The 18,115-nt window shown below is 41.5% G+C and overlaps 2 protein-coding genes across 7 annotated transcripts in view; both read right to left on the bottom strand.

The window, feature by feature from the left end:
• The window catches only part of tacc2 (transforming, acidic coiled-coil containing protein 2), a 47,433-nt gene extending 37,072 nt beyond the window's left edge, over nt 1-10,361 (bottom strand). Inside the window, exons 1-3 of one of the 2 annotated variants that reach the window (XM_026191112.1) lie at nt 9,937-10,361; nt 2,533-2,777; nt 1,103-1,213 (exon numbers count right to left, since the gene is read on the bottom strand). In XM_026191112.1, the coding sequence (XP_026046897.1) occupies nt 1,103-1,213; nt 2,533-2,777; nt 9,937-10,047 (467 nt within the window). In that variant the 5' untranslated portion in view covers nt 10,048-10,361. The remainder of the gene's footprint in view (nt 1-1,102; nt 1,214-2,532; nt 2,778-9,936) is intronic. The other variant, XM_026191111.1, reaches the window with a different exon arrangement.
• A 1,852-nt stretch (nt 10,362-12,213) lies between these two features.
• On the bottom strand, nt 12,214-17,883 carry nsmce4a (NSE4A component of SMC5/6 complex). 5 transcript variants are annotated; one of them, XM_026191053.1, is made up of 12 exons: nt 17,485-17,683; nt 17,176-17,189; nt 16,864-17,090; nt 16,679-16,759; nt 16,461-16,591; nt 15,421-15,566; nt 13,947-14,046; nt 12,980-13,070; nt 12,794-12,888; nt 12,660-12,708; nt 12,477-12,562; nt 12,214-12,365 (listed from the first exon to the last, which is right to left on the bottom strand). In XM_026191053.1, the coding sequence occupies exons 1-12, from the start codon at nt 17,488-17,490 to the stop codon at nt 12,300-12,302; spliced, it is 1,092 nt and encodes a 363-aa protein (XP_026046838.1). In that variant the 5' UTR covers nt 17,491-17,683; the 3' UTR covers nt 12,214-12,299. The 5 variants fall into 5 exon arrangements, with proteins under 5 accessions (XP_026046838.1, XP_026046839.1, XP_026046837.1 ...); XM_026191054.1 differs by having other exon boundaries at nt 17,405-17,681; XM_026191052.1 differs by lacking the exons at nt 17,176-17,189; nt 17,485-17,683 and adding an exon at nt 17,732-17,883 and having other exon boundaries at nt 16,864-17,115.
• Nucleotides 17,884-18,115: the final 232 nt, after the last annotated feature.

The following is an 18,115-nucleotide window of genomic DNA, read 5'->3' as shown; positions in this document are numbered from 1 at the left end:
TTTTACTCACCTATTTCAAACCCTGCTGCAACACGCCTTCAGCATCTCAGTTTTTTGGTATGATTTTCTTATTTTCAGTGTGTATCAAAAGCTTAAAAGCCTAGCGAAATTTATCATCTAATTAAAATGATTTAATTTCTTATTGGAACTATAAATTATTTACTGTAGTCTCATCATACATTAGTTTGATTATATATAATGAGAAATAGTGTCAAGTCATTCATCCTGATTACAGTGATGGGTAGTTTCTGGGTTATTGGAAACAGTTTTATAGCCTAAATAATTTAGCATTCGTGCTACTTTAATGCCATTCATCTGCACCTGCTGAGTCACTGCTAAAACATTACCTGCATTAAAGGAAAATGAGGGACCATTTTAATCTTTCACGCTGTCTGACTACAGAGAATAACCATCATTATCAAGCTATAATCGTCATAGCATAGTCCGTTCAAGTTTCGTTATTTTAACGCATTCTTTTCTAAAGAAGTTCCGATAAAGCGAGTAGGAATATCACCGAGGATCACCACGAGGGATTGGTTAACACAGTCACACATGACTTCTGCATAAAGACTCTGCCAGATCCTTGTAAACACAGCGTCTGTCCTCACATGTTCACTTGGCAGTCTCTGCTAAAGGGTGGAGAAGCAAAACAGACTAAACTGTGTGCAGGTGTCCAGTTTTACTACGCAACAAAGCAGGAACTCTGCTTTTTCAAATGATTTGTCCTTTCTGAAGTTTTGATATTTCTAGTTATTCAAATCTTTTCACTTGTTTTACCTGTACATTTTTACAAATTCACATCAAGCAATGATACTTATACTTCTGGTTGACAGAAGACATCAAAGCATCAGAAGAATTAGTGCATTTAACTTTAGATAAAAGCAGGCAACACTGACCACATCAGACCATGTTAAGGTGTGATTGCTGCAGAGCCACAGCAATCATACCCATCACGCTCGAGCATAAGTTAGAAACATTAGATCACCCTGCCAACTTCTTGTTCCTCTCCATGCTCCCTAATTTCACTCTTTATCACCACGCCTTCTGCTGACAGCACAGAGGACAGCCGTCTAGCCATCATCATGCTGAACCTATGAGGTACCTTGTATCTTGAAACAGCAATGGTTGACTGACTTCTATGTGATGCTGCAGACCCGCCAGCAGGGGGTTCACCTGTTCACATTTCCTGTCACCTGAGCTGGTTTTAGCTCTGCTAACACAAACCCACACACACATATGCAGACATATTCACACATGAAGCAAATCAACAACAGGTTTGCTTTCACTCTGACTAAATAAACTGTTACAAGTGTGTTTCCTCACAGCCATAAAAAAAGTAATATTTAACGTATTATACAGTATTATTAGTGTATGCACATACTGGCCACTTTATTAGTTACTCCTTGCTAGTCTAGGTTGGACCCCTTTTCCCTTTATATGTAAAAAAATGTAACGATGAAGGAAATACATGGAAACTGCAGCTGTTCCAGCTAACAGAGCATTCTGATCGGGTATATATTTAACTGTCTATTATTACACAGACAATTAAAGCTCTAAGGGCAAACTGAATCTACATTTAATATTTATTATGAGAAGTATTAGGAACAACTGACGGACAGTTCTGGCAATATAAGAAAATATGTTAACATGTCAGCTTATTTTGATATTTTCCCCAAACTTCTATCCTTTTTTTCGGAGATATATGTTTTCAGTATTGCTCACTTTAAACTAGAAAAAGAGAAACTTGAGAAAAACCAGAAAGTTATGACAAAAAAATATCCCAAACACACGAATCTGTTCAAGTCGTGAGAAGGAGAAAAAGGAAAATTCATTTTTCAGGCCTTTAAAATCACCTGCGGTACACAAAGCCAGCAAAAAAATGCGTGGGTAGTCATTTATGAGGCCTATTTGTCACTAATGGAAAAAGAAGAATACTTACTTTTATCGGCAAGTAGACAAAGAAACCAAACAATTGTAGCCGTTTACATTCCTCAGTACTAAAGAGTCTTTCTAGAATGAGTCTTTCTTCATTTTGTGATCGTCACTGATGTTTATGATGACATTGACAAAACTGCCAGGTTTAATCTTGCACTATCAATTCTGCCACCAGCACTAAGAATCAGCTCTGTCTCAATGATTTTTTGCCACTTGTAGCAGCAAATCAAACCTGATAATCCTCATCTGATTATGCATGATAAAGCCAAAAACAAATTGCCAGAGCATTACCTCAATTCTTAAGTCAGAGTAGTTAAAAGGACCTCTGTAAATCGGCATAACTTGGAACCATCCCAAAATGGTTGTGGTGTTACAAGTACAGTCTGTGTTTGGGCGCAGATCTGTTATGTAACGCCACCAGATGTCACCAATTATATAAAAGATTCAATTTAAGGGGGAAGATTTTGTTTAGGGTGAGTGCAGGGCTTCAGGTTAGAGGAGTAGTGATTATGGTTAGAGTTGGAGTAAGTATCCAGGAAGTTATGTCTTCTGAAGTGTAAAAGTCTGTGTGTATGTGTGTGTAACCCCTCTACTTACCCCAGTGAGGACTCCCAGATGTTGAGCTCGCTGCTGAAATCTAAACTGGGCAGCAGGTCGTGAGGAAACTCAAGCTCCTCCTTGTCCTCCTGGTCTGCGGCCGTGCCTCGGCTCTCCTCCACCCCGGTGATGACTGGGATGTCTGGCAGCACGGGCTGAGACAGCAGGCTGTGCTGGCTGGTGGAAACCTCGGTCAGTAGCGCTCCGTCGTCCCTCTGGGTCGAACTCTCGGCTCGAGCTTCAGCCTGCAGGAACGGTGAAGGATACCAGTGAGCTACACGAGGGAGTCTGCCACACAACACACACACACACACGTGTATACTTAAGCAAGTGTGATCATGTCGCGGGCAAACACGGGAACACCCACAAATTAATGCTCAAAGCCAGACATCACATGAGCAGATAACTCCACCCATGTGTTTGTTTGTTATAATGTAAAGGCCACACTGGCTGAACTACGTCCTTCCACTCAGACGTCTTATCTGATACGTCTCTCAACGTGCTTTTCTTATGCTATTAAAAGATTATTTCCAGTATTAAATCCTAGCATTTATCCCGGCTCACTGCAGTTTAATCTCTGCAGCTTTGTTTACACCCCACATTTGAGCATGTCCTCTGAATGGGACAAAAAACAACTAATGAATTGAAAAATATTGTCATCAGAAGTACTTTCCACCTCACAAACACCTCTGAGGAAATACAAATGTATTTTTTTCCAAGGTGTTGAAATAATAATCATTAAAGCCAAACCAGTTTTGCTGGATGGTGACAAGCATAATTAAGCAGCACAGACAAGAGCAGGTATTTTGGATGATATCTTCTGCTTCAGATGTGTCTTTATCTGAGCCAATCATTTTTCCAAGCAACCTGAAATACAGTAAATGAAATAATCTGAACTCTCATCTGCTTTTTATTTCCTGATTGTTCAACAGTCAGTTGGAAAGGATATAGCCACAGCCACAGCACTCGCTATGAGGACAATAACAGCCTCACGGTGCACAACACTCAGCTAAGCTGCAATGCAATAGAGCTGGGGTGCTCTTGTCTGTGGATGGAGGTGGAGAGTCGGAGGTTATTTTTCTTATTTCTTTTCATTTGTTTCGCGTGTCCAGATTTAGAGATCTAACACAGCCCTGCCTGTTATATTTAGTGTTTCCTTTTTTACACAGAGATCCTGATTTTAGCCAGTGAGTTGATTTCACGTGTGAGTATGGATACAGCCACACAGTGGTAATGATATCCTTTGAGGATCTGCTGAGATTCAGTATTAAAGCACATTGATTATTTATGAATCACTCATAGCTGGCGTGCAGTCATTGCAAGCAGAAACGAAGGTTAAATCAATTCAATGCAGCACTTACACGAGAGCAAGTTTGACCTTATATACACTTGCTTTAGCGTCTTCACTCATATGATGTGATTACAGTAATGCTGCAAACTATTTCAAGCCAGAAACAAAAAAATATATTCAAGACCGACTAGAAAAACACCAACTTACGCTGGAGCTTCGCTTTAGCGCTGTATTTCCTTAATGTGGAAACTGGAGACACATTAACAAATAAATTTGGGCTGCAGGCTCTGAGTCACTGGCCTCACCTGTGTGACCACAAAGAGCCTCCTTTGTGGGACATGTTAAGCACAGAATGTGCTTGCATGAACACACGCAAAAATTGTGTGCTAGACTTTTAAAAGACATTTGCACAAGAATGGTGTCATGCCGTCTTAGTTTATTTTTAAATGTTCTAATTTAGATTCTTTTTTTTCTCGTTGTAGCAAGAAACCCAGCTACACAACTGGCTGCAGAAGAGAAGATAAAACATTAAAAGAAACCGGATGCAAAAAAAAAAGGCCTGCTGCAGGTATGAGTGTCACTCTGAATGTCTGTGATCTCCCTGCTGCTCCTATTTTCTGGATTAATGTTATATAATCAGGTGTTAAAACAGTTCCTTCACTCCTTAACAGTGATGCACGCTGGGATCAGCACAGTCATGAGAAAACTGTATGTTGCCATGTGTCGAGTTTCCTGTTTCCTGCCTGTCATGCAAAAGACAGAAAACATACAACCCGTACCTTTTCTCAAATGAGAGAATGACGAGGAAAAGCACGCCAAAGTTTACAGCAAACACTCATTCAACATTTCTTAAAAGGTCAAGAAGGTGGAAAATCACACCTGCTCTTTGTTTGTTCGATCCCTACGCAGAAAGCACCTTTTGTTAATATTTAACCCACAGGAACTAAACGAAAAGCCACAGTGAGAGACAGCGAGGCTGACTGGCTATTACTGCCTGTGCAGCAAATACTCTCTATTCAAAACGTCAATGCTCGAGCCCTGAAAAAAAGCCTTAATGCTTCACACATGACTGCTGTAAACATGAAAGAGGAGTGCTGAAGAAGGAACAGGTCCCCTCTTCACCCACAGACACACAAAACCGACTCAACATATCCACTCCATCCACCCTCCTGTATAAAACACACCTTTGATTGCACGTCCTACGAGCTTTATCTCATTTCATCTCTCTTGCACTTACCCAGCAGTGTGCTCCACTGTCCTGAAGGTGACTCTACAGTGCAGTGCAGCTTCTCTGCTACCCTTATACTATGCTCACACTGTGCAGGCAGGCTCTGCAGGGCTCTGTGTTTTGAAGGAGGGCAGTCGAGAACACAAACATGCTGCAACACATGCTGCTGACGCTCCCGCTCCTCCTCTCCTGTACTTCCTTCTCCTCCTCTCCACAGCCCTGTCCTCTTTGTAGAGTCACTGCCGCTCCCCCTTTAAATTTCCATGAGCCTCCTCTGTTTCTTCCAGTGTGTGTATGTGTGTGTGTGGTCTCTAGAAACACTACACTACCAAACCTGCTGCTGCTGCTGAGACTGACTAACTTGACTTGTGCTGGCCTCGTGGAAGTGCTGAGCATTCTCCTCCCCCTCTACTGTAAACTCTTTCCACTCAGCTCTCCTTCTGTCTCCTCCTCCTAGTCTAAGAACTTTCCCTCTTTTCTTTTCTTTCCTTCCCTATTCACCTCCTCCCCCTTTCTCTTGCTGCTGTGTCTTGTGGTTGGTAGCATTGACAGTGCCTCTGCAGGTGAATGCTGGGAATTGGGCCAAGAGTCAGGCCTGCAGTGACCCCCAAAGAGAGGATCAGGTTACGCTCTAGGAAGCTGTGGTTACACGTAAACGTGGGCATGTATGCCCTTTAGAGCCACAGCTCACCCCGCTGTCAATCAAGGGATGTCAATTCTGGATAAGAAACTTAACAACGGCTCCATAAGAAGCCGTCTCACGGATAAACTATTCCACAGAAGGCAAAACAAGAATTTAATAAAAACTCAATCAACAGACTCATTTTAAAACTCTGACTGACATAAGACTAGAGTTTAATAATAATGAAAATATAAAAATAACAACCAAGAAGAATCTGATTTGGCCTAATTTTATAAAACAAAAATTACTAATTGTGCTGTAATGTTATTTTGTGTATAGCCACATTTCTTATGCAAAGCAGAATTATGAAACCACGCCTCAAATTATCGTGAACAAATTGAAATTTTATATCAAATCTTTAAAATGATAAATGCTATGATATTCTTGCTTTTCTTTTTTCATTTTCTCTGTCTTTTTCATCTAATATTACACTCTATTGAAAACATGTTAAATAATGTTTATATGCATAAACGTTCATTTCATTGTTCATTGCACATCACACAATAATAGTTGAGTAGTTTAAAAAAAACTTATGAATGTGCACCACAATTTCTTCCTGCATTGACCGCAGCTTCCTGCTTTAAATATGACCTTTTGATGAGGTTCACGTGCGTCATCACCACATGATTAAACATACTGATATGACAGTTCACTGTTTTTAAAGGTTTTACCATGAAAAAAAAAAACAACTTTCACCTTTCACATGGCATGAATGGGTTATGGTGACTTGATCATGATGAAAGTTGCTACGAACAGGCACAGTTTGAGTGGTAATACCCCACCCCAAAACAAAAAAAAAACAAAAAAGCAAAAACAAGAACAAAAGCCACAGCCATCCGTTCCTGTGAGCACTACAAATATCGTACCCACACACAAGCTAATATTATCAAAGTGGCAGTCACACGTACACACACACATTGTACCTGCACGGAGTCATTTTGACTTTCCTTAGGTGGCAACAGAACAACATTTTCTGCAGCGCCCTCTTCTGGCTGTAACGAGGGAATGAAATGGTTCACAAAGAGATTTTTAAAGGAACAACTTTACATTAGATAGAAGCAGTTGCATGCAGAGTGCACTGAAAACAACTCGCCACTATTTTTTTTAAGAGGAGTAGCATGTTAAGCTCAGTCAGTCTGTGAGTACTTAGTGCTGGAGCATATAGCTCATGAGTCAAATGTTTAAATTAATCCTATTAGGTTAATCCAGAATTCCACTTCTGAAGTCCTTCAGTCACATTTTAAATTCCCGTTTTTCTATAGGTGTCCTTCTTCTGGTATGTTTGTCTTTGTTATTAGAAGTGCACAACAGCAACATTGCAATAATGAGACACGCAACGGCCTTCTAAACATCATAAAGGCATGAATTATTATTAGGGTGTGTAGCAATGGGCATAGATTAAGACACATGCTGTGAGTCATTAAATAACACATCTGATCTTTATCGTTATCGCAGCTTTACGAGGGTAAATCACAAAATAAGACAAGCCATGTTATCTTATCTAAATGCTCATTAGACAAGCCTCAGCATTTAAAGCCCGTGTATTTCACCGAAGCAAAAAGTTAGTAATCATGCGACTGTGTTAGTTAAAAGAGCTCAAGGTGTGCATAGCAGCAAGTAGAGATCCTAGCTATCCAACGTCTGCAAGCTTGCCCTTACCAATGTCTCAGTCGTGCTGCTCTCGTTCCCCATGGCTTACCCAGCTGCAGGGCCACAACTGCCCAGAGCAACAGCCTCTCACATCAGCTGGCTGTAAGAAACTAGCAACAGAGACACCATCAGCGTACAGCAAGGTCAACAAGGAGACCTGGAGTCTGAACGGCCGTCCCTCAGTAGTCACAGACTCCTGCGTCACAGGATTAAAAGTCTTTGGTATGAGGTTAAACTTCTGTGGAGTGAGGGGGAATTGTAAGTGTGTGTTGTTTTAGAGATTAGGGACGTCTGATGCAAGAACCTTACACCAAGACCAAAGTGCAGGTTTCAAGTCTGCTGATGTGGCCTTAAATGTGGGAAAGCTGGAGCTTCGTTGGTAGAAGGACAGTTGAATTATTTTTTTTAATTGTTCTAAACATGAAATGTGTATTAGTTAGATTAATCTCCAGCTGCAGTAACTTTGTATAACCTCGTGTCTAAAAGACATGAAACAAACGGACTCCCAGCATCAGAGCATCCATGCATCAGCACATTGGAGGATACATCAGATGCAGAAATATTCTCTCACAATCATCTCCCTGTCTCGTGAGGATACTTTTGTGTTGTCTGTAATGCAGCTGAGCCGTGAAAGGGAAAGGCCCGTTAATACATTCCCTGTATGACTGCAGGGACTGCGTGGTAGCTCTGTTTAGTCAGAAAGCACTGACCTGAATATGCAAGACTTTATAAATAGATATTTGCCCTGTTCACTGCTGTTGACGTTTATTACAGTCTTATGCACAATTTTGTCACACAAACTAGATTTCCAAAAGAACGCAGAGGCCGTATAGTCCATCCGTGCAGTCAAAGCATGGCCTGAAATCATTTTTTGTCTCACATTTTTACATTAAAACAAAAGACAAAATGGACATCCTATCCTCACATATTAAATCACACCTATTCTGTGCTGCGGCAGCTTATCGGCCCTGCTCGCCTGCTTGCTATTTGTGTGATTGGGGTGTAATTTCAGCCCCTATAGTGACACGTGTGCACTTTAAGTGGCAGCAGTGTTTCGGGGCTTTTTGGCAGCCCAGAAAGCACTGAGGGGAAATCATGTGATTAGGCTGTTGCCAGGTCTCTTCTCACCTCATCACGGCCTGACCATCACTCAACGTGAGTAATCTTTTAAGTTCACGGGTTTGGCTCAGAGCCATGAATGTCTTTGGTCAGACAAATATGAGTTTGTCCATCAGCGGGTAAACAAACCGCCAAACTAAACAACACAACACGTAATTTCTCAGAACTTTGCAAAGCATTGATGTGCATATAAAGTTGATACATTTGTGATTAAACCCATATTCACCATCACACCACCAGTAACCGTAAACACTCACACTTAATCGAATACAGTCACACTAATCTCAGTACAGGTTTTAACAATGTCACCGTAATATAATCCAAAGTTTTAACACAGCTGCAACTCACCAAAAAACTACTCACCACGCCAAACAAAAGTCTTTTTTCTGCTACAGTGTGTGCCCCCCAGCTTTGACAAACCCCTCCAACCTGTGTTTACTGTCAGACTCAAGGCCAGTGTTTCTGTCCTGTCTTCTGAGGAGCCCCGGTTCCTCTGTTGCTATTTTTTGCACTGGACGCAGGACAGGGACAGAAGTTGGGACAGGATCAAGGGAGGGAGGGAGGGGAGGAGACCGAACTGGAGCTGGGGAAGCCATGTCTGCTCAGGGAGTCAGTGGGCCGAGGGATTGTAAACAAAGACACACGTTATGGAGAGGAGGACGGCATGTCAGACCTCACTTGTCACATAAGAGGCTGCAGATGGCGTTAAAGTGTCCAAACCACCTGTAGCATCCTTTAATATCTACACCTTAACATCTACTGATCCCCTCGATTTCAGTCTGGTGGTCCTCTTTTAAGTCCAACACCTCCCTGTAGATTTCCCTGTGACTGACGTGTAAGGACAACACCAACACACTCACACAGCAACCTGACAGATGGGAAGAATAACAAACAGGAGCCCCAGTTACAGATTTGACAACAGAGAGGCTTTAAATGTTTTTTGGATCCTCTCATCTGCCATCTTCAAAGGCTATTTTCAGCCAAGCGCCCCAGTGTGTGCTGATAGCATCATCCCTATAAATAACAGTACACGCATTGTTCACCAAACACACTTGTTATAGATTTTCTTTATTTGTAGGCTATGGACTAAATGAATCTGCAGATGTAAACAATCCCTTCTCTTGTCAGTCTGTCTCCCATCTTTCCTCGACTACGATCAGCCTCACACTCTCACGTTTATACTCAGCTCCTCCTTTCCCTACTCCCTGATCTGTCTCTGCAGCTCCTTTTTTACTGCTGACATCGCCCCTCCTCCAACACTTGAATGCACCTTCCCTCTCCCCGCTTTCTCCTCAGTAAAGACTCAGCACTTGACCAGTAAAACCTGCTATGGTTCTTCTCCCATGCTATCCCCTGCTCAGTCCCACAGACATGGATGCAATGCTGCAGCCAGTCTCTGACAGCCCCACAGTTTTCCACCTCTCCTCTGTTTACCTTGCCGTGTGGGATTCCGATGCAGCTCCCCATCTTGTATTCCATGTCCTCCTCTGGTGAAGTGACTCTGGCACTACACGGCTGGCAAAGCACCTTTCTGCAGAACTGCATCGTTGTTAGTCAGACTCAGCATTGCCAAAGCAGGAAGATCTCTGCAGGAGCTACAGAGTGAGGGTGTGCACGCCTCTGTGTCTGTGTGAGTGTGTCCCTCAACGACTAATAAACGCTCTGCATTGCATTGCCCATGGTGTCCCTCTGACATATATTTTCAAGCCATTGTTATATAAAATCTACATTACATAAGGAGTCCAACCTAAATCAAAGCAGAGTGAAAAAAGGGAGCCACTCTTTCCAGTCTTAATGCAGCCTCACTCTACATCAGTGCACAGGGTGAGCAGACTGAAGCACTGCTTTGGAGGGAAAAAAGCTCAGAGTGGGAGAGAGGAAGAGATGGGAGGCAGCACGAAGTGTGCCTGTCTCTTTAAAAGAACCAAGATGATGCTGGTACATCATCATGATGGGTATGTTTGATAGTATCAGTGCATTCAGCCAAATGAATTCGATCATACTGATATTCACTCAGCCAATATGGAATAACAAAGAAACCCAATAGCAAAACAGAATAAAGAACTTTTATCTTTTAGCTGTTTATCGATTTAGCTGTTTATTGTTTAACTCAACCTTTTTGTTACATTTTTGTAGCATAGTAACAGGGATATATCTATACCTGATGAGTTCCTGACATCTACAGAGAGGAGGTCAGAGGCTGCTCCCTGTTATGCTTCTGGAGGTATTTTGCAGGCATTGTTTGGGTCCCTTTTCTCCTTAGAAAGAGGCATAAAGGCAGATTCTACAAAGTTGTTTTGAGATATCACCTTTATCCTATGATGAATCATTCTTCTCCTGAAGGGAGTGGTCTCTTCTGTGATGAAAACCTCCTCTCCAAACTTGGAGGATCAATAGAAAAGCATTGTGTCTGGCCTGTTTTGGCCTGGGTTGTGTCTAATGTAGCATGACTTTCCACTGTAAGGAATCTAATTATACAAACAAGCAAAAAACAGACTGGTCTTGGACATACTGAAGCCTAAATTGTTCCCGGTGCCAGGCCAGGGCTTTGAATGGCTGCTTGTGCGTGAGTATGTGTATAAATACACTGTGAAGTGATATAGAACCTCTAAGGTTAAAAAATGTGTAAGGGTAGGTTGGCCAAAACATCAGTATGCAGTCTAATATCACTAAGATAACATTTTGGCTCCTTAAAAATGAGCAACTCACAAAATTTCCAGTTGAGACAACCATGCATCATAAATACAGGCAGATAAAAGATTCTGACATGGTCCAGGGATCAGACCAGCTGCAGAAACCGGCACTCCAGTGATCACGCTTCATAGTAGGTTTACATGAAGAAAACCAGTGTAAAAAGAAACCTGACTTTCCCTTTCCCTTGATTCGCACAAGACTTAAGACTCCTATGTCATGGACAGACTAATCCGTCATAGGAAATTATGGGATATGAACAAAATATCAAAACAATCCTTACTGCAAACTTTCTTGCACTAACGATATACAGTTCTGTGAAAAATAAATTAGCTGCAAGTAGAACTGCTGTCAGCAGCAACTTAAAGCAATCACTATCTATGTGACTTCATCAGTCTTTCACATTGTTATGGAACAACTTTAGCCCATTTGTCTTTATGTTGCTTCACTTTATTGAGGTTTGCAGGCATTTGCACTGCTTTTTTTAAGGTCTCGCCACAGCATTTCAGTCAGCTTGAGGTCTGGACTTTAACTCGATCATTGCCACACTTCCATTCTTCTCTTTTACAGCCTTTCTGTTGCATACTTGCTGCTTGCTTGGGATCATTGTCCTGTTACATTACCCATGTTGGTTAAATCTTAACTGTTGTACAGATGACCTCACAATGAAGTTCAAGGTCAACTGAGTAAATCCAAGGTACCCAAGCCATGTGTCTGCTAACCAAGTCGAAATAAAAATCTTCCACCACCATGGCGAGTTAGTGTGAGATGTTTGTGCTAATATCCGGTTTGATCATTGCCAGTCATGGAACCTTCATTTCTACCAATGTGTTATGTCAAAGCTCAGATTATCAGAAGCATATTATGTTAAGGCTTTTGTGTATCAATATTCAAGAGTTGCAATAAAATAATTTTAAAAAACTTTTATTCATTTCTTTTTTATTATTCAAACTTAAAACACAGTAAAAAATAAACAAATGTGCAATAGAACGATTATTATACATTGACCTCAACTGATAAAACTGTAACACATCACTTGAATTTTATTAAGTAAAACGTTTAAGAACAATGTTTAGGTTTTTCAGTGGGGAAGATGGTGTAGTCTGTCAGTCATTCTGTGTGTTTGGAGGCCGAATAATTGAATCTTTGATGTCGAAGGCATCTATGAGCTCCTGAGAAGGACAAAGCAAACTTTACAATTAATATCACAGGCACAAAACAAAATCTTGATTGTAGCTACCGTGCTTTTAATTAATGTGCACTTCAGGCCAAAACCTGCTAACCTTCCATATCTTTGGGCTGATAGAGAGGATACACTGCTTACGGCTGGTGGAACCTCCGGCTTCCACCTCCCCCTCCTCTACAGGAGCTGAAACATGAAAACATTGTTTTATTTCATTATTTACCTCAAGGGATTTTCTATGCTATCCCCCAGTCAGAACAGTACAAGTGTCACATCATCTCACCTATACATGGCAATTTCTCTTCATCAAGATACATTCTTGCCAGTCCATCCTGAAACACAAATGAAACTGTCATGCCTGTTTATGGTCACCAGGAGGCACTGGAGTTCACTTTAAATCTTTAGTAAATTCCTTACTCTGATCAGAAAAGAAGTGTGAAAGATGTTCTCCACTGTCCGGGAAAAGGAGCTGGGGTCAATGACGAACTCGTAATATGATATTGGTGAGGTTGCTGTGATAGAAGGAGAGGGGAAAAAAGTACACGTGAGCAACTAATAGTTTACACAGCCATGCGATGTCTCTGAGGTCGACTTCAAACTCACGATCATCTTGGTAATAACTCTTCAGGTACCCCAGAATCCTTTCCACTTCTTTTTCTGTCGCTTCTTGTTGCGACTCTTCCATTTTCTTCAGCTAAAAGACATTTAATGACACACCGAATAAGTGGGATAGGTCCACAAAATTAAAAAAATAAATTTAAAAATCTGTTGATTTCATTTGTAAGAAATACAATTAGATAATAAAAAGTCAAGATATGCACTGAAAGATGAAGATTACAGTGAAGGGGCCTCTCTAACATGTAAGGGAAAGTTATTCCATAATTTAAAGCAGCGACAGAAAAGGCCCTGTCCCCCTAACATTCCTTGTGGATCTCAGTACTTCCAGGAGCAGCTGGTCAGCTGACTTGAGAGTGTGTAGGGGTGAAGAAGCTCAGAGAGGTACGGTGGGGTAAGATTGTGAAAAGATTAAAGTTGAACTTTAAAATATACGATCAGCCAGTAAGTAAGGCCAGGAGAGGGGTTATATGCTCTGTTTTACAAGTTCCTGTTAACATTCGTGCAGCCGCATTTTGAACCAGCTGCAGGCGCAAGAGTAGCGACTCACTGACTCCCACATAAAGAGAGTTGCAGTAATCCAGATGGGATGAAATAAAAGCATGGATCACTGTTTCAAAGTGCTGCCTAGAAAGAAAAAAAATTGACTGTTGCCAATCGCCTTAAATGATGAAAACTAGACTTAACGACCGCTCTGATTTACCGTCTAATTTAACATCACTGTCCAACTTCAAATCAAGATCACTAATAATAGCTTTAAAATAAACTTCCAGGGGTTCCAAATCAACAGAAGAAGATTCACAGGGATCATTTGGTCCAAATACCAACATTGTGGTGGATAATGTGGCGAAACTTTGTGTATGTGTGGAAAATGGAAACAGGGACGGGGTGGCTACTACATTTATCTTAAACTACATGTAGGTAACAGCAGCCATGGAAGTGTCATTTCAGTTACCTGAGTAGGCATTATCCTTTTGGCTTCTTTGCTGGGTGCTTTTCTTTGCCGTTCTATCCTTTGTTTTGGGGGAGGTGGTTCTGCATAGAACGAGCCCATCCTGCAAAGAACCAGAGGGATGAGAAATTTAAAAAAAAACCGAAAATCAGAAAACGTATCCACATAAAACCACTGTGTTATTCCATCTTATGCCATAATTTGACAATGCGCCTTCTGTTTAGAACTTCTCATATGTAAAATCCACAGGTGAGGTTGCGTTGATGACATTTTGCTCACATTGTTGAGAGTTGTCCACCATATTGGACATGACACCGCCACCAGGGAGGGAAAAATGTGTCTTCCCTGACTGATTGGTGAGTGGTAGGTTGAATCAGCCATAAAGAGGGTGCCACACCAAAAGCCTCCTTGTGATCATTTTAGTCCTGCAGATTGCTTTGTAGTTTCCATGGAAGACACCAACTTGTCTGCAAACACTCACCAACTAACTCCATCGCGGTAGTAAAAAAATGACCACTCGGAGAGTTGCTGGCAAGTGTCTACAGAAAAGCTTCCTGCATGCAATCTACAGGCAGCTGGAGCAATCTGCCAGTGAAAAACAATTAAAAGAAGGATATTTGTGCAGAACAGCAGACCTCTTTGTGTCCAATTTCACCATGTGACGGGCAGCAACCATTCACCAGCTGGTCAGGAAATACACATCTCTCTCCATCACGACTGCTGGTTGCCAGGGGGTTGCTGACTGTGTGACTGGGACCTTATTCACGTCATCGTACAGCATCAAATTCTCAAAATAGCATCACATGACTGCAAAAGCCAGAGTATGACTGAGTAAGCATTACCCTGCTGCAGTATAATTTTGGTGCCACATCATACCATCCATAATATACCAGCATAAATTTTTATGCGATATAAAAGTGTCGCAACCTGATGTGAGTGGTACAACAGTGTCATGCGTTTACATTTCCCAGCAGGCACAACAATGACACAATCCCAGACTGCATAAACAACAGCCAAGAAATTCCAACACCACAAAATACTTTGTAAAATATGCAAGAAATCTCCTCCTGTTAAAGGTAGAAACAACAAACTTGTTTTGCCATTTGAGACAAAAGTACAAAGTTGAGTATACCCAGGCTATGACAGCAAACGACACAACCTGGCATCACTCAAGCACTTGTTATTTGCACTCCATGAGACAGGAGGAGCAAACGGTGGAAGAGAAAAAAAAATAAGAGAAAGGAAGGTTTTTAGGAAACGACAAAGAGCTGTTCAAGGACGCTTTGATTGCTGGCAGCAAATCTGGAACCACTTATTCTACTTTTATGGACTGGTAGAAGACCACGTGCGCTTGTCGAAAGAAAATTTCTGTGTTATTAATTTGCTTCTTCACAGAACATCAGTCTATTTTTAGTTGGCAGGCAAAGATCCTGGCACTGCAGTCCCAGCTAGTAAACAGACTTGCTAAATCACTCACATGTAGTGGAAAGAGGGTGCTGTCCTAAAGCAGCACTCTGCTCTCCTGGCCAATCGGTGCCAGGCGTCCTGTGGCAGGTAGCCATTAGCGGTGTTCTGCTGCTCGTCTTCATCATCTTCTAGTCGGTTCAGACCCATGAAAGACAACTGTAGAGAAACATAGACATGACCACTGCAGTATGTGATGCTTTGGAAGTTGTGTTAAAATCGCACATTTTCCTACATTTATTAGTATTTGTGTCTGTATAACTCACTTAAATGAGCAGGAAAAAAACTAGTACAAAGCTGCTATAGCTACCGCGTTATCATAAAGAAACATAGGGCTGTGCCATATGACTCATATCCCAATATAAGACATTTCTCATCCACCATTTTCTGTAAATTCTGTGAATCTCAAGCAACTCGACTTGTGTGAAGTGTTTTCACTTTTCAGTTGGAGTCAAGTGTTTGGGCAGTACATTAAACTATATATTTTTAGATACAAGTTGTAACGGCCACCATTTCCTTTGTATTTCTTACAAGCCGTGTGGCGGGTAAAAGCCTGTTCTAATGTTTGAGTCTAAGGTTTATTTTTTTGCTTCTCATCCGTAAACTCTCTCCATACTCTTTCTGCTGGTATTCTCTGTGCCTGCATCCACACGATGACCATCCAAACAATTAAGAAAATATTGCCATAAACAGTGTATTTTGTGACATCACGAAACAAAAAATAGCATATAATATGAAACGATAGATGTTTTCATTTCATCATCTGATATATTTCAATCATATCACACAGCCCTACAGACAGATATTTAACAATTCATGATTACTGGGGTTTGTCTTGCCATCATATGAGTCCACTAAACAAACTCCTGTCAGCTTTGTTTTGCCCTCCTTGCCTTTTTTTAACCATACATAACTTAAGGTAAAAGAAAAGCATGTGCAGCTCGAGTTACAAATCCAGACAGAAATACTGCAACTGTACAAAACTGCAAGGTCTGTATGGACCACTCGTGCAAGGTGACTGAAGGACAGACATGATACAGTAATCATACTCACGAGATGCTCAGCAAAAGCAGTGGGATCGAAAGCGGTTCCCTCGGAGAACAGCTGGCTGGCTTTCTCCTTCCCCAGGTCTGTAGCCACAACAAGGAGCTGTGCATCCAGGGCTGCTTCTCTCGCTTGTCGAACTGCCACCAAAACCCAACCAAAAAAATGTAAAGTATAAAGGATTGATCTGCTGGCATGTGTTATTCATTTACATGTATCAGACCTACCATCTTTAAAAAGTTTGTTTGCTTCCTCTAAAACCTCTGTTAGTTTGTTGTTTGAAGGGCTCAGCATATCTTCCCTGTTCTCTGAAAAACAAAACAAGAAGAAAAGCACATCAAGGATTTGTTTGTAATACATACAAATCAACAACTTTGGCCATCCCCAAACCTGCTGGCCTGTAGTCACTCACGTTGTACTGAGCTGATGAGGTCTCTGTATTTGCTCCTTATTTCTCTCCTCAGGCCCTGGTCATTGTCGTCGTCTTGCAGGTCGGCTGGGCCGATGTCACTGCCACCCTCGTCCCCGTCACTTTGCTGCTGGTCTGCTTTCCTTCGGCCCGCTGAGCCATTATGCCGGGGAGCTTCCTCGTCACCACCGCCTTTGGATCTCTTCATCTTCACTCTCGCACTAGTTCGGCTGTGTTTTGTGAAAGGGAAGCAGGCTGACGGAAATCAAACATAAACAAAGCGCGTTTCTATCGATGAACAGGACTAATTATTACCTTCTAAAACAAGTCTTGGAGACAGGGTACAGAAACGGTCTGTTTACGGCTTCGGTTGTCAAGATGCTCGATGTTTTATTGGTACATATACCTAACGTAGCCACACAGTTTTTCTCAAAGTTTAGCCAAAGACACATAAAAAATCAAGATAAAAATCCGCATACGCTAGTGCTTACATGTGGTAAACCCAGCCCAAATATAATATAAAATGCGGATTAGCAAATCTTACCATACAGTTGCTTTTTGAAAAAGACTACTATGTCATGTTAGCTTTAACAGGTCAGTTAACAAAACAGAACCCTCTCATGCCTGCATACGCGAACGCGGAAGTCCTGCAAAGTTATATATCTCGCGTTACTCGTGTACATCTTTGGTGTTCAACGTTAGCCGACGTTAGCTAGCAAAAGCAATAGCCGCTTAGCTTAGCTCAACTGTTGGACGTTTGACTGTCACGGCCAAATAACGTCTTGGTTAAAAGCAAATACACAGCCTGTTGTGAGTGTCACAAATCCACCCGTGCGCAGTTTTTTTTTTTATTATAATTGCTTCAACGTACCTGTGAGGCAAACGGACACAAGGAGCGCCAATTGGGTGTCAGCGAAATCGTCATGAAAGTCTAGACTTCTTCTTCTTCTAAATTTTATTGACGGTTGGTAAACAACTGAATGGCGCATTACCGCCACCAACTGGTATGAAGTGTGAACTGGAACTTCCCCCCCCCAAAAAAAAAAAAACCCCAAAACAAAACAAAAAAACAACAACAACAAAACAACAACTAAAATCCTCCCAAACAATTTACCCTCTTTTAAAAACTGGAATAAGGCCTGATAACCTTTACTTCTAGAGTCCTTTTGCAGTAAATAAATAAGATCTAGTTTCATTTTTATCTTACTGAGATTTTGGGTCAGTTATCATCTCTCCACCTGCACTTCTGACAGTG

The sequence above is a fragment of the Astatotilapia calliptera genome, chromosome 13 (genome assembly GCF_900246225.1).
Source record: "Astatotilapia calliptera chromosome 13, fAstCal1.2, whole genome shotgun sequence".
NCBI lineage: Eukaryota > Metazoa > Chordata > Actinopteri > Cichliformes > Cichlidae > Astatotilapia > Astatotilapia calliptera.
The sequence above is the reverse complement of the archived record's forward strand: the minus strand, read 5'-3'. Positions and strand labels throughout refer to the sequence as shown.